The 13636-nt window shown below is 35.1% G+C and overlaps 1 protein-coding gene across 6 annotated transcripts in view; it reads left to right on the forward strand.

Moving 5' to 3' along the window:
• Positions 1–13636, forward strand: part of macrod2 (mono-ADP ribosylhydrolase 2) — a 705053-nt gene that overhangs the window by 512650 nt on the left and 178767 nt on the right. For all 6 annotated transcript variants that reach the window (XM_073873423.1, XM_073873424.1, XM_073873422.1 and 3 more), the window contains exon 7: positions 9043–9073. In XM_073873423.1, coding sequence (XP_073729524.1) covers positions 9043–9073 — 31 coding nt within the window. The remainder of the gene's footprint in view (positions 1–9042; positions 9074–13636) is intronic.

A 13636-nucleotide genomic window follows, 5' to 3' on the forward strand; every position in this document is an offset into this window, starting at 1 on the left:
ACTGTGAGGGGGTGGTATGTGAGATGGTGGGCGAGTCTCTCTGCTGTCATTCAAACCCGAGTGGGAGTAATTATGAGTTTATATGGACACAAACTAATATTATGTCGGAGTCCACTGCTTGTTTAGCAAGTAAACGTGTTGCACAGTGTTTTGTACGTGTGTATGTTAGAGCTTTCTCTGAATTTTCAGCGCAATTGATGAAATAGGATTGTGCAACTTTTGACACGCTTTCAAAACGAAACTACGGAGATCAGCCGCTTTAGTTTTATCAATGAAAGGCTAAAAAATAGCGCTGTTCACCGTATGTTCACGCCTGAAGTCAAAAAAAGACGTAAAACTTGTGTTTAATACCTCAGATTAGATAAATGGGCGGAGAGAAGGCGGTCGCGTGTGGCTGTTCGAACACATTCAACCACATGTGGGTTCCGCAACTCCAAAGCGATCCGATCGAAAGTGGTTTCGACTACCTCTGGATGTGGATGAAAGTGGTCGAAAGTGGACGAGCTCAAAACATTTTGAACACTGTGTACACCTGTCATTAACATCGTCCACTTGTGATCCGATCGACAAAAACGCATGTTAATGCCAAGTGTAAACAGCCTCTTGGTTACGACTGCACCTCGATTCCCTGCGACAGGGAACGAGACGCTGCGTCATAAAAACAACGCTTTCATGACGCAGCGTCGAGTTACCTCGAAAGGGAACTGTGTAATCTTAAAACGCTTTTTTTCACGCTTTTGGATAAAAGTGTTTGCTTAATGCCTAAATGTAAATAATAATTGGTAATTACTTAGTTTTATTGAAGGGGATCATGAAGTGAGATTTTTACTTTATTGTGTGCTTCATGGTAAATGTGACTGTTGAAGTTGTCACTCTTAGAGATCAATGATTTATGCCGAGTAGCTCCTTGAACAAACACACATTAAAAGACTGCGTCCAGTGGGTCACCTCCTCAACTCCTCAATGCTTTGAGCACTGTGTTCCCATGGCAACAAACCTAGATGTGCAGCTTCAGCTCGGGACGTGAAAACAGAGCTGTGATTATGAGCAATCACATACCCGTGTATGTATCTGATTACTCTCTACAGATAGACCTTGCTAAGTGTCTCAGTATGCATTTACGTTTGAGCATTTAGCAGACTCTTTTATTCAAAACAACTTATAGAAGTGAGAATTAACAATAGAGCGATTCATCTTATACATAGTAGCGGCTTATTCTATTCCAATGGCTTTGTTGCGTAAATTGTTATACTTAAATGAAAGTTTACTTTGGGAATCTTCTTTTAAATAGGAAATTTCCTTTACTAAATTGGTGACCCGGAGGTGTGCGTGCGAACAAAGGGTCTGTTGGAGGGTTTATCACTGGTTCATCTGTACCAGTTTAATCAAACACACCTGAACCAGCTAATTAAGGTCCTTTGGGTTTTCTTGCACGCAGACATGCTGGTACTGGATTACAACTTGAACTGTATGCAACATCTGGTTTATTATTCTTTGGGGACAGTCATTTTTTTGGTTCATCTAACTGACCAGTTGGTTGGTTTGTGGTTAAGTAAATGAAAATGATGTATAGGCAGCCGTTTGTTATTGCAGAAATAAGCACCGACAGTGTGATCAGGATTGAAGGGGGTTATTTCATGATAACAACCATCTGCCTGTACATTATCACCCTTATTACATGGCTATTAACCTTTATAAGTAAAGTAAGGAATGTTAAATATTGATTTGCATTTTTTTATTAGCTCATTCTTAATGAATGCAGAGCTTATGCATGTTTACCTTCAATTTTAAGATAAGACACGATGTTCAGATGTTACAAACACACTAATAATCTAAATCTAAAAATGTGTTCTGAAGACAATCAAAGCTTAGAACGACACTGGGGAAAGTGATTTATGATAAAATTATCAATTTGGGATGAACTATCCCTTTAAAGGGCGCTTAAGGTCCGATTCACGGTTTTACATTTCCTTTGGTGTGTAGGTGTGTGTTAATACATGTTAATGATATGCAATAGGTACAAACCCCAAAATAAATGATGACGCAAATTATTGTCTCCAACGTAAATCTCTTTTCTTGGACAACAACAAACACACGGATTGTAGGCAACAGTTTACTTCCTGGGATTGGTGATGTAGACAAGGGCGCCATTATCAAAATTCATCTCGATTCGGACTCACAGCCTGTAAGTTAACTCCTGTTAGCATTGCATTGTGCGTGAATCTTTCAAACATGGTAAGAGCGTCACATTTCCGGCTGACGTCAGAGGTATTCAGACCAATCACAACGTACCGATTAGCTGGCCAATCAGGGACCACAGTATTTATTTAAATCGATGAGTTCTGTACAATCTGCGCTTTTCAGGATAAACCACGCAAACACATTGTATTATACCAAATACACAAAATAACGTTGTTTTTTTAGCAATGAAATAGGTCCCCTTTAATAATTTCTGTCATATTATTTAAAGACATGTTATTTAAAGACACCAGTCAATTTTGTTTAATATTTATCTAACTGTCAAAATGATTTGCAGCATCCGGGTTACCATGTTAGTAGTTTTGAGCGGTTGTTACACTGAAAAAAAATGATTCATTCAATTTACTAAATTTTTTAAGGTAAGTGGTTGCAATCAATTTATTTAAGCTACATTTAATTAAAAAAATAGAAATACAAAACAAAACAAAAACTTTTGTTTAAATGTAGCTTAAATAAATTGATTGCAACCGCTTACCTTAAAAAAATTAGTAAATTGAATGAATCATTTTTTTTCAGTGTACATGGGAATAACAAACCTGCAAATGTCACTACAAGCCAATCAGAATCAAGCATTCCAACGAGTCGCGTAATAATGCAGATTGTAATTAGCACTAGATAAAATTCTATGCAAATTATTATTTAACTAAAATTATAAAATGTAATAAAAATAAAAATTTAACTAACATTTTAATTAAACTACAAAACTCAAATAGTTAAAAATCTAATAAACCAATACAAATAAAATGCCACACCCACTAGCATTTTTCAAAACCCACTTCACTTCCATAACGTAAAATGTATTTTTGAGTTTAATTAGATCAAGCAAATGCATTAATAAATTAAATATTGTCTTTTGGTTTTATGTTAACTTTAAAGCAGTCCTAATATCACAAAATGGTCTCAACAAAGAATATGAGTTCTGTAAATTTATTTAGAAATAAATTGTGTTGATAATTGTTGTCACGATGTAACTGGTTAGTGAGTCTAGATTTTTGAACATTAGCATTTTTATATGGCTATAACTTGCCAAATCAGTTTTGTTTGGTCCCTGGGTCGATAATAGCTTTATGCAATAAAATGTTATGCAGCATGTTTATTTTTCATCATTTTTATGACATTTACATTGCTAATTTATCTGTAATGCACATTATTACAGTAACAAGTGTATCACGCACAATTGACATCACTTAGAAATGGGTTTGACATGACCCTAAACCAACTAATTATATAGACTAATTATCCTAATTTGTAAATCACGAGACAACCCGCTGACTAGTCAATTTTGAAAATATGCAGTTTAGTACACATAAAGTAAACATAAAGCATAAACATGAACTGAAGTGACCCTGTTGACACGTTCAAACAGTGCACAGCAGTACATTCAATTAAGTGTTGCTCTTAAACCTAGTGGGAGTGCCAGCAAAGAAGGTGCATCTATTATAAATAACAATAATAATACGTTAATGAACAACCAGACGAACACAAGCAGATGTGATTGATTAGGGAAGAACGATGGTAGTGGATCTGTTTCCCCAGTGACCAATTTCCACACACCACTGCAAGCAAATGAAACCACGGCAAATACGTACCAGGCCCAAGCCTGATTCGCTCCTAATGAACTGACAGATCAGAAATAATCATCCACACACAGAATCATAAGTCACAGCTGAAGAGTAATAATGTCAGACTTGTTAATTAAAGTGCGCTTTGATTTAAATGCACCGGTGTATTATAAACAAGGCGTGTTGGTGGTCATTGTTATAGCGGAGTAACTGTGTCAGCGAGTGAGGTTGTTATCACCACCACACCTTACATCTGCTTAGTCAGACACACCAGCTGTGTGCGTGAATGTGTGTGCGTTCACACAAGTTGATCTGGAGATAATGATGTTTAACACCGAAGCCCCAAAGTAAGAGGTTTAGAAATAATGCATCCAAGCGTATTATGGTTATCGATCAGTAAACATTTCTGATCAATATGTGATCATGTAGGGTGAATGGATGTGCATGTTACTATACAGTATGCAGATATTTTCTCGTGTTTTTATCGAGCCAATAAGCAGAGTGGAAGGAAAGACATGTGAAGGATATGTTTCAGTGTGGTCCGTCTATATCGCTAGCGGCCAAACTTGGAAATAGATTAGGATTTAATTGAAAATTGATTCATTGATTTTGCTGAATGTTTTTGAGAGAGGACATTGGCCTTTGGGATAATAATGTGGTGATGGTGTTAATGCAGACTGTACATTTTCTTAGATGGAAATTTAACGCAGATATTAAGTTATAATTTAACTAAAAACAGATACAGTACTGTTAATGATCTACCTAATAGACCACAACAAATAAAATGCAATACCCATTAGCATTGTTCAAAACCCATTTCACTTCATAAAGTAAAATGAATTTTTGAGTGAAATTAGATCAAGAATATTATAGTACTGTAAATATTTCCATTTAATGACTGTTACAATATGGGTCATTCTACAAAAAAGGTGGAAATGCTTGTCCCTTGCTTTTGCAGACCCCTTAATCATTTAGTTTGACCCAATAATCCCATAATGATATATATTTAATAAATATAGACTGTCCTTAAAATGATATGAGAGTTTATTTATTTAATTTTCTTTTTTTTTTCCTTTTTTTAAACTTTTTTTTAAATGACTGTCCCTGTCCCTTTGATCATACAAATCTAATTTACATTTACCTTTAACCCTGTATGAATTTACTACAACACTGAAATGGTAAAAATACACTATTAATATGAATAATATCAAATAAACATTTGTCCCCCAAATTTATGTCATTGGTGTTACCCTACCCAAAGCACCTTTATTTTGAAACAATTGAAGTTTTTCATGGGTCAAGAGGTCAGTGAAAGAAGTGCAGTGGAGGAAGGCAAAAGGTTTTTGAGATGTCTTACCTTATTTTTCTAAAATATCATGATATATCTAAGAATTTTGAGATAAGATTTTTTGGATGTCATTAGTGTTACTCTTTTTTTTTAATAGCTGGGAGTGTTAAGATCTTTACACAAAAATACATTATACTGAATAAGTATGTGATTGTTACATCTCTGATGAAATAGCACATGGCTAATGGCAGCCATTTTGTTAAACTATCAATTTTTTCTGTAAATTGTCATTGGTGTTACCATCATTGGCGTTACCGTCATTAGTGTTACTTCTTTAATGAGTACTTCCTAAGCACTATTCCTTTAACTGACCAACATAAAAGCATACAAACAAAACAAGATGGATAATTTTATGAAAGTTTATCAGTTTTATCATATTCATTATGTATTATTACATTCTAATTTCGTCATTGGTGTTACATTGTGTCATTGGTGTTAAACCAAGTTTTGGTGTTATGAATGTATTTTCTTGTACTTTCTAGTAATTTTTTGTTGTTGATATGGGATGTAAGACATTGTTGATATTTCAGTCTTTGCATCAAAGCCTTTTTGGTTGAATATTTTTGTTTTTGTTGGTTTTAAAGAAAAAAGTCAAACTGAGAATCAAATAATTTCATACAATGCTGGGTAAAGATGAAGAATTTATTAAACAAATATTAATTATCAATATTTTTTGCTGTTATCATTCCTCTACTCAACCTTTAACTAAATACACAAGCTGTAATGAGAAAAATATTTGGTATCAACATTAATGTTGTTTAAATCACAGGTAACACCAATGACAAATAAATGACTTGTGGATTCTTTTTAAAATGTATTAAAAAGTAAAAAATAGATTAAGCTCCCCGTTTTGCGGTTTCTTAGATTTGATAAGTTAATTAATGCTATTAAAGAAGTTTTGGGTATTTTGAAAGAAGTTCATTTAAGCAAATTTCCATCACCCGAATTGCACCTTTTCTGTAGAATGACCCATATGCTACTGTGGTATTGCTGCAGTTGTTGTTGTTTTTTTTTTGCATGATAATGTTTGTATTTGATGGACGCAGAGGTTCGGCTGAGTTTGCTTACATCGTGCAGAGCCGCAAAGTGGGCCGTCCTCGTTGCTCATCACAGGGAATTTGAGCCAGAGCGAGTTGTACACCTGGAAAGGTCAAAGCTTTAGTGAACGGCTCGGTTGAAATATTGATCTTGACAACCAGAGCCTTGACACATAACTGTAAAATAATAAACAGCCAAACAAGCGCCCACCTTTCTGGGAAAAGCAGAACGAAGGTGCCACAAAAACAAGATTGGTTTCAGGTGATGCGTGTACGTTGGATAATGTCACGTCGTGTGGCGTAGCGTCGTGATGTTTTAATTGCAATGCTAAATTGCGTTTTTTAATCTGAGGTACGCAGCTCGGCAGTAGCTTCATCTTTTACTCGTTGAAAACTCAACTGCTTTTGATTTGTGCACCTGTCACCAGAAATTATGTCGGCGTTGTTTTCATGTTTTGTTTTCCTGTAATGTTCCAATGGCAGCGCTTTTATTGCAATTACAGCTTGCTTTGTGCTACAAATCTCGCTGTAACACAAAACCCCATGTGATATGGAAAATACCTGCTTTTAGCACTTCAAACATTTTTAAAACAAAGCCTTATTAGCAGCCTTTAGAGTGTCACTAAACAGCATCTCTTGCGGTCAAAGCAACAGCGCAATTCACGCCTTTTTAACACACGCTTTTGTAGTATTCTTATCTGCGTCCAAACAAACAGTTGCGTTCGGAAATGATAGGACAATTTGCATTTGTCATAATGCCGCATTAACGCAGCGGTCACACTTTTTTGGTGATAAATGTCGTGCTAAAACACAGATTCAGCTGGTTTGTGGAGACAAATGAGAGCTTTGAATAAATAACTTCGCTTTAGTGTTTATTAATACACTAAAAATGATGAATGTGGAATGGGAGCACAGAACACAGTCATGTGGAAAAATGATGGTTCTTGCCGCTTTAAACCTACTCTTGAGTAATACATCTGGTGCAAAGCGCCGCAAAGCCAGACCTATTACTGTATGGTAAGTTTTTAATCTTTTAAAAAATATGGCCATAAATATAAGAGTTGTTCTGTTTCTCTGTTACATGCTCTGGTCTGTTTTGTGCCGTCTCGTTCTGGCAATTGTTATGTCACCAGTTCAACTCCACAAATAAACATGTTTTATTTTTCAGTTTAAAGTACACATAACACAAAAAAAGTAAAATTATTTATTTAATTTTTTAAAGGGGACATATCATGAAAATCTGACTTTTTCCATGTTTAAGTGCTATAATTGAGTCACCAGTGCTTCTATCAACCTAGAAAATGGGAAAAAGATCAACCCAGTAACTTAGTTTTTGTAAACCGTTCTCTGCAACCATGTGAAAAAATAGGTCATTGAAATATGGCTCCCCTTGTGATGTCAGAAGGGGATATACCGCCCCTTAATCTGCACTATCCAACCATGACACTGCCATTTAGTGCAGAGATCTGCTCATTTGCATTTAAAAGGTACACACCCTAAATGGCACATTTATGCTCACACCTACAAAGTGGCAATTTGAACATGCTATAAAAAAAATCTATATGTGGTAGTTTGAAAAAGATTTATTTTACATCTTAAAAAGTCGTGTGAAATGTCACCTTTAAGTAAACAATTTCATTAATGGGCTGGTTGCATTTACCTTTTTTTGGCTATATAACTTGATTTCATGGCTGAAAAGGAATTGAAAATTCATGAAAACCTTTACAGAAATCATGTGAGAAGTGTTCCCCATTGAGCTTAGTAAGCCTTGACAAGTTTTAATCCTGAGGGTCCAGGTGTTTGTGAGTTTTAATTTAGTCAATCATGTGTCAAATGCAGAACTGAAATGAAGAAATGGACACTTTGGGGATTATTGTGGTTACCTGCACTGTCAACACGCACTAAAAAGCTTAATTTCCGCTATTAATGTTAGTTTTGTAACTTTTCTCAAAGCCCAACTTTATTTCTTTATTTTTCGCTGTTAACAGCATCATTTTTCCCAAGTTTCTCTGATCCAAGATCCTGTTGTATTACTTTTTTTAAAAAGTAGGACATCATAAAACTCAGATTCTTGATTGGAACAGTTATCATTTAATGAAATATTACTTTATATATTTTTTGCATGCTGGTGTATATGTCTCATAGGTCCTTTCCCCTCCAGCTGTATGTGTGTGGCATACTAAAATATGACTGTCCCATAATTAACTGTCAGATTAATTCGATCAACACCAGATGCAAAATGTTGCTTTTGAAATCTCTCACAAGGGGAAGTTAATTGAAATTGAGTTTTATACTGGGTGAATATATGTCTGAAGCAGGTGGCAAAGCCTACAGGTGGGAAAACTGCTGGTATGATGTGCTATATGTGACAAGATTTGTTGTCTCAAATAGAGTTACACGAGCATCATGTCTGCATGGTGCGTTGTGTCAGATTGGTTCTCCAACAACACATGTCATACCCAACAGGAAGAATCATTCTTGTCATCCAAGTCATGAAGAGTGATTCTGTATTGCCTAGAGATCCACACACACCAAAAACAATATTGCTCAGTTCTCCATTTTTTATTTGATGTTTAATGTGAGTTTGTATTACTTATTATGCCTACTGGCTATTACTGACATATTTTTAATAATAGCCAAAAAGTTTGAAATTTTACTGTTCACAGGTCCTGCTGTTCTTTATACATTCACTGACTAAGTTTACAATATACAGTAATACTTACAGTTAAAAGCATTTTCACTTTACTGGGTCAGACTTTGTCAGTGCATGCCTGAAATCTTTTCATTTTCATGTAATTTCAAAAGTTGCTAAAAAAAATTTTGCTTTATGTTTCAGGCCTTTCCATGCATATCAACAGGAATATATGGTAAGTAAAATGTATTTTTCTCAAACCTACTGTATAGTGTTTATTTCTCTGTGCAAACATACCTTTATAGTACATGTTTGGCACCCTGGTCCATGTTAAATTGTGCATGCATGTTCAGTAAGTGTGTGTGCGTGCGTAGTTTAAAGGATTAGTCCATTTTCTAAAAAATCCAGATAATTTACTCACCACCATGTCGTCCACAATGCTGATGTCACTCTTTGTTCAGTCGAGAAGAAATTATGTTTTTTGAGGAAAACATTCCAGGATTTTAATGGACTTTAATGGACCCCAATACTTAACAGTTTTAATGCAGTTTAAAATTGCAGTTTCAAAGGTCTCTAAACGATCCCAAATGAGGCATAAGGGTCTTATCTAGCGAAACGATTGTCATGTTTGGCAAGAAAAATATGCACTTTTAAACCACAACTATCTCCGGTCCTGTGACGCACCAGCGCGACCTCACATAATACGTCATCACAAAAAGAGGTCACGGATGACGTATGTGAAACTAAGCCCCAGTGTTTGTGGAGAAAGAGGACCGTTCCGACGTTGTTGTATGATACTAATTAATGTCTTTGTGTCAGTTTATTGTTTAAAATGATCCACAAATGTGCGTTTCATATATGTAACGTGACCTTTCGACGTCATTACGCAATTACGTGAGGTCACGCTGGCTCGTCACACAGCCAGAGAAAGACGAGAAGTTGTGGTTTAAAAATGCATATTTTTGTTTGTCTTGCCAAAAATAATAATAGTTTCGCTAGATAAGACCCTTATGCCTCGTTGGGATCGTTTAGAGTCCTTTGAAGCTGCGGTGAAACTGCAATTTTAACCTGCATTAAAACGAATAAGTGTTGGGGTCTATTACAGTCCATTAAAATTGGAAAAATCCTGGAATGTTTTCCTCAAAAAACATAATTTCTTCTCGACTGAACAAAGAAAGACATCAACAGTTCGGATGACATGGTGGTGAGTAAATAAACTGGATTTTTTTATTTTTTTTTGAAAAGGGACTAATCCTTTAAGAATAAAAGAGACAAACATGTACAAATAGCCTCTATGCAATACATAATCAACAATCTTTTTATGCCTCAACTTCCTTTCATTCTTAACTCTTTCCCCACCATTGACGAGTTATGTCGTCAATTAAGGGAAAACATTTGCATAAAAAAGTGTTCCTGCGAGTTTTTATGTTAATCTGTAATACTGCGATTATCCACTAGATTACCCAATTTACAAAAAATGAAGCAAAAAATGTTTTACTAATTTTATCTGCATGTTTTGATAATCATTCTGAATCTGATTTTTAACAATATTCCTTCACAAAAATTCAACTATTTCAGCTTTTTGCTAAAAAATATATTTTTTTAAGAAAAATACCCATATTTAATAGTTTATAAGCATAGAAAAATATATAGATGGGATAAAAGTTTTTTTCTCCCCCATTTTGTTTGTTTGTTTGTTTGAAAGCAGATGATCTGTTCTTTCATTTGATATATTTGTATGTTTATATATTTTTAGAAGAAAATTTTCCTGGAAGGCATTTTGTAAAAAAAATGCTGGCAGGCAACTTTAAAAAAAATGTCCGTCATGGAATTAGTTAAAATTGCCTTTCCTTTTATATGTTTCTAGAAAGCTTTGCGTTTACAGTAAGTGTGCATGTGTGCATGGCATCTTTTGTTATTTGTGTCCCTGTATGTGTCAGTGATATACAGACGTAAGAATTTGTAAGAATACACCAATATACTCTACACCGCGCTGTCTGCAACCGCATTAAACACTTTAGTCAATAAATGGTTTGCAGCTCCATCCCAACTCGCCGCACCGCAAATATTGAGTAATTGTACAGATCATTACAGAGAGAGAAAGGGTTTACTCTCGAATAATAGAAATGGTGTTCACACACATCATGATCAAAGAGCTAACAACCTTGAATATTTCCCTCACAACATCCAACCTGCCAACCTAATGACGTCTTTTTATTTTGGTCAGAAAGACAGAAGCATACATAAAAATGCATTTAGAAGGGAAATAAAATATTTTCCCTCATCCTGTTTCAAAGCTTTTTTTTATTTTTGGAACACACACGTTATTATTTTTAAAGAGCCGGTCTTACCATACACAGTTAAGAATAAAGGGGTTCCATTTTTGGTTCTCCAAAGAGCCTTTTAAGTTAAAGGTATTATACTTTTAGTTTGTATAGATACTTTTATTTATTTATGTATTTATTTATTTATTTATGCGTTATTTTTTACAAATAACTTTTTATGCAACAGCCAAACAAAGACAATTAAAAAAAAAAAATTTTAAGTGTGAAGACTTATCAAGCTCCAAAAAGGGACAAATAAGTAGCTCCTATGCGATTTTCCACACATTGGATACAGTTTTTCACATTTTTACACCTTACCAGATGTGTTCATGAAGTGTTATTCTATTGAAAGATTTGTCCAGTATATCTACTTTATACACTTAACATTCCCACTGTACATACACAAACTACATGGCCACGCCCACCAGATTATCTGCCCCCATGCGTCTTGTTCGAACATGTAGCGCTGTCACTCACAGCCAACTAGAGCTGACAGCCCATCTCTCTCTCCCAATGCATCATGGGAGCTGAGGTCCAGGCTGACAGATGATCGGGGTACAGGGGCAGGGCGTAACGGGGCTGTTCTGTAGGGTCGGAAACGTGGACAGCAGGCAGGTAGAAAAATGAGGCCTCACTCCCAGCTGACAGTCCAATCCCTCAGCCCAGACCATTAGCACAGGTAGAGTTTTCACACACACGGCGTATCGGAGGAGATGCCACCCATAAACAAACTGGCGTCTGCCGCCAGCAGAGTGGTTGGATGGTATGATAGAGGTTATTAAGTCCGACTTTCTTAGCCTATCAATCAATGCCACTAGCGATGGGTTAAAACTGGTTATTTTTTCTTCAGAAAGAGCTAGCTGATCTTTCAGTGTCTAATGTAGTGCGGACATACGGGAAGCCTATGGAGCTTCATTCTGGTTTCTAAATGCTAAATATGTTAAGAAAAAAGAAAATAATTATAATGATTGAAGATGATGAGGAAATATAGCTATAATTTACAAGGAAATTGGACTTTTTACATAACTTACAGGCTACTGCAAAAGGTATAAAAAATTTTTGCTACGAAAAATGTATGCTGTATACACATGACCCTGTCTATGAAATCCAGTCCATCAAAGTTTGATTTTAATATTTGATTTAAATATTTGACATCACCTTACTTAAAAAATAAATAAAATAAATAAATAAAATAAAAAATATTTATTTATTTATTTATTTATCTAGTCATTTATTTATTTATTCATCTATTTATCTATCTATTTATTTATCTGGTTATTTTTTATTTACAGTACATTACTGTAATGTTCTTTACATTAGATGATTTTATGTAGAAAAAAATGACTTTAGCTTGGATGACATACAGTATGTTTGATCATAAGTTTGTCCAACCAATAGAAAATGGAGTGTGGTCATTACATTCAAACAGTCTATTACTTTGGCAACTCCACACCAGTATCTCTGCAATTACACACTTCACCTTTAAAGATGCTTCTGAAAACATCTGCGTTTCAAATTCATATTAGAAAACCTCAAATCTAATAGCCCAGAGGTTAATACCTCCATTATTATTTTGGCCTACAGAGAAACAGAGTCAAAAAGGAGAGAATTGCAATTAGATTTAAACCATTCGGGCATTTTAACAGCCTCCTCCTTATGGCGCTTTCACAATCTGTCATGATATATCCAGCCTCGCTTTCAGATAAGCAACAAAAAGAAAATGAATTAGACGACGGTTCATCTTTCACTGAATCTGAGAGAAGACTCTCTCTGCCCCTGTGAGGTTTAACCATCCAATGACTTTGTCAGGGAAAGGACAGGGCTGTCTTACATCAAAACGTGTCACTCATTAGATTATTGTCATTTGAAGAGAGCCCTTTATTGCCTCATAATCCAGCTCGATGGGCTGTATTGACTTGAAGCATTCATCACCATATCAAGGTCTGCTCGTTTAGGGTTTGTGTACACAAAGGCATGATTTATAATTTATTTATAAGATATGTACTGCACAGACCTTGCTGAGGCATTGAGGAGAAATATAAGAGGCAGTTAGGCATTTTGATATTGATACGGTGCACAACTTTAAAGGCTCTTGTTAACTTGCGGGTAAAGGTCACTCATTTTATCATTTACATTTATGCAATATGACCTACAGCACAATCATGATCATGTACTGTAATAAAAGTCATTTTTATGTGATTTACTGTTTTGAACATAAAATCATTCTATGTACTGTAATGTAAAGGACATTCTGTGAAACTATAATCTTGCTATCTTTAAATGATTACCCCACTTTCATAAAAAATCACGATAATTTTCTCACCCCCATGTCACCCAAGATGTTTGCCTTTCTTTGTCCAGTCGAAAATAAATTACCTTTTTTTTTTGAGGAAAGCATTCCAGGATTTTTCTCCATATAGTGGACTTTAGTAGACCTCAACAGTTTACAGTTTCAATGCAGTTTAAAATTGCGG

The sequence above is a fragment of the Misgurnus anguillicaudatus genome, chromosome 11 (assembly GCF_027580225.2).
Source record: "Misgurnus anguillicaudatus chromosome 11, ASM2758022v2, whole genome shotgun sequence".
NCBI lineage: Eukaryota > Metazoa > Chordata > Actinopteri > Cypriniformes > Cobitidae > Misgurnus > Misgurnus anguillicaudatus.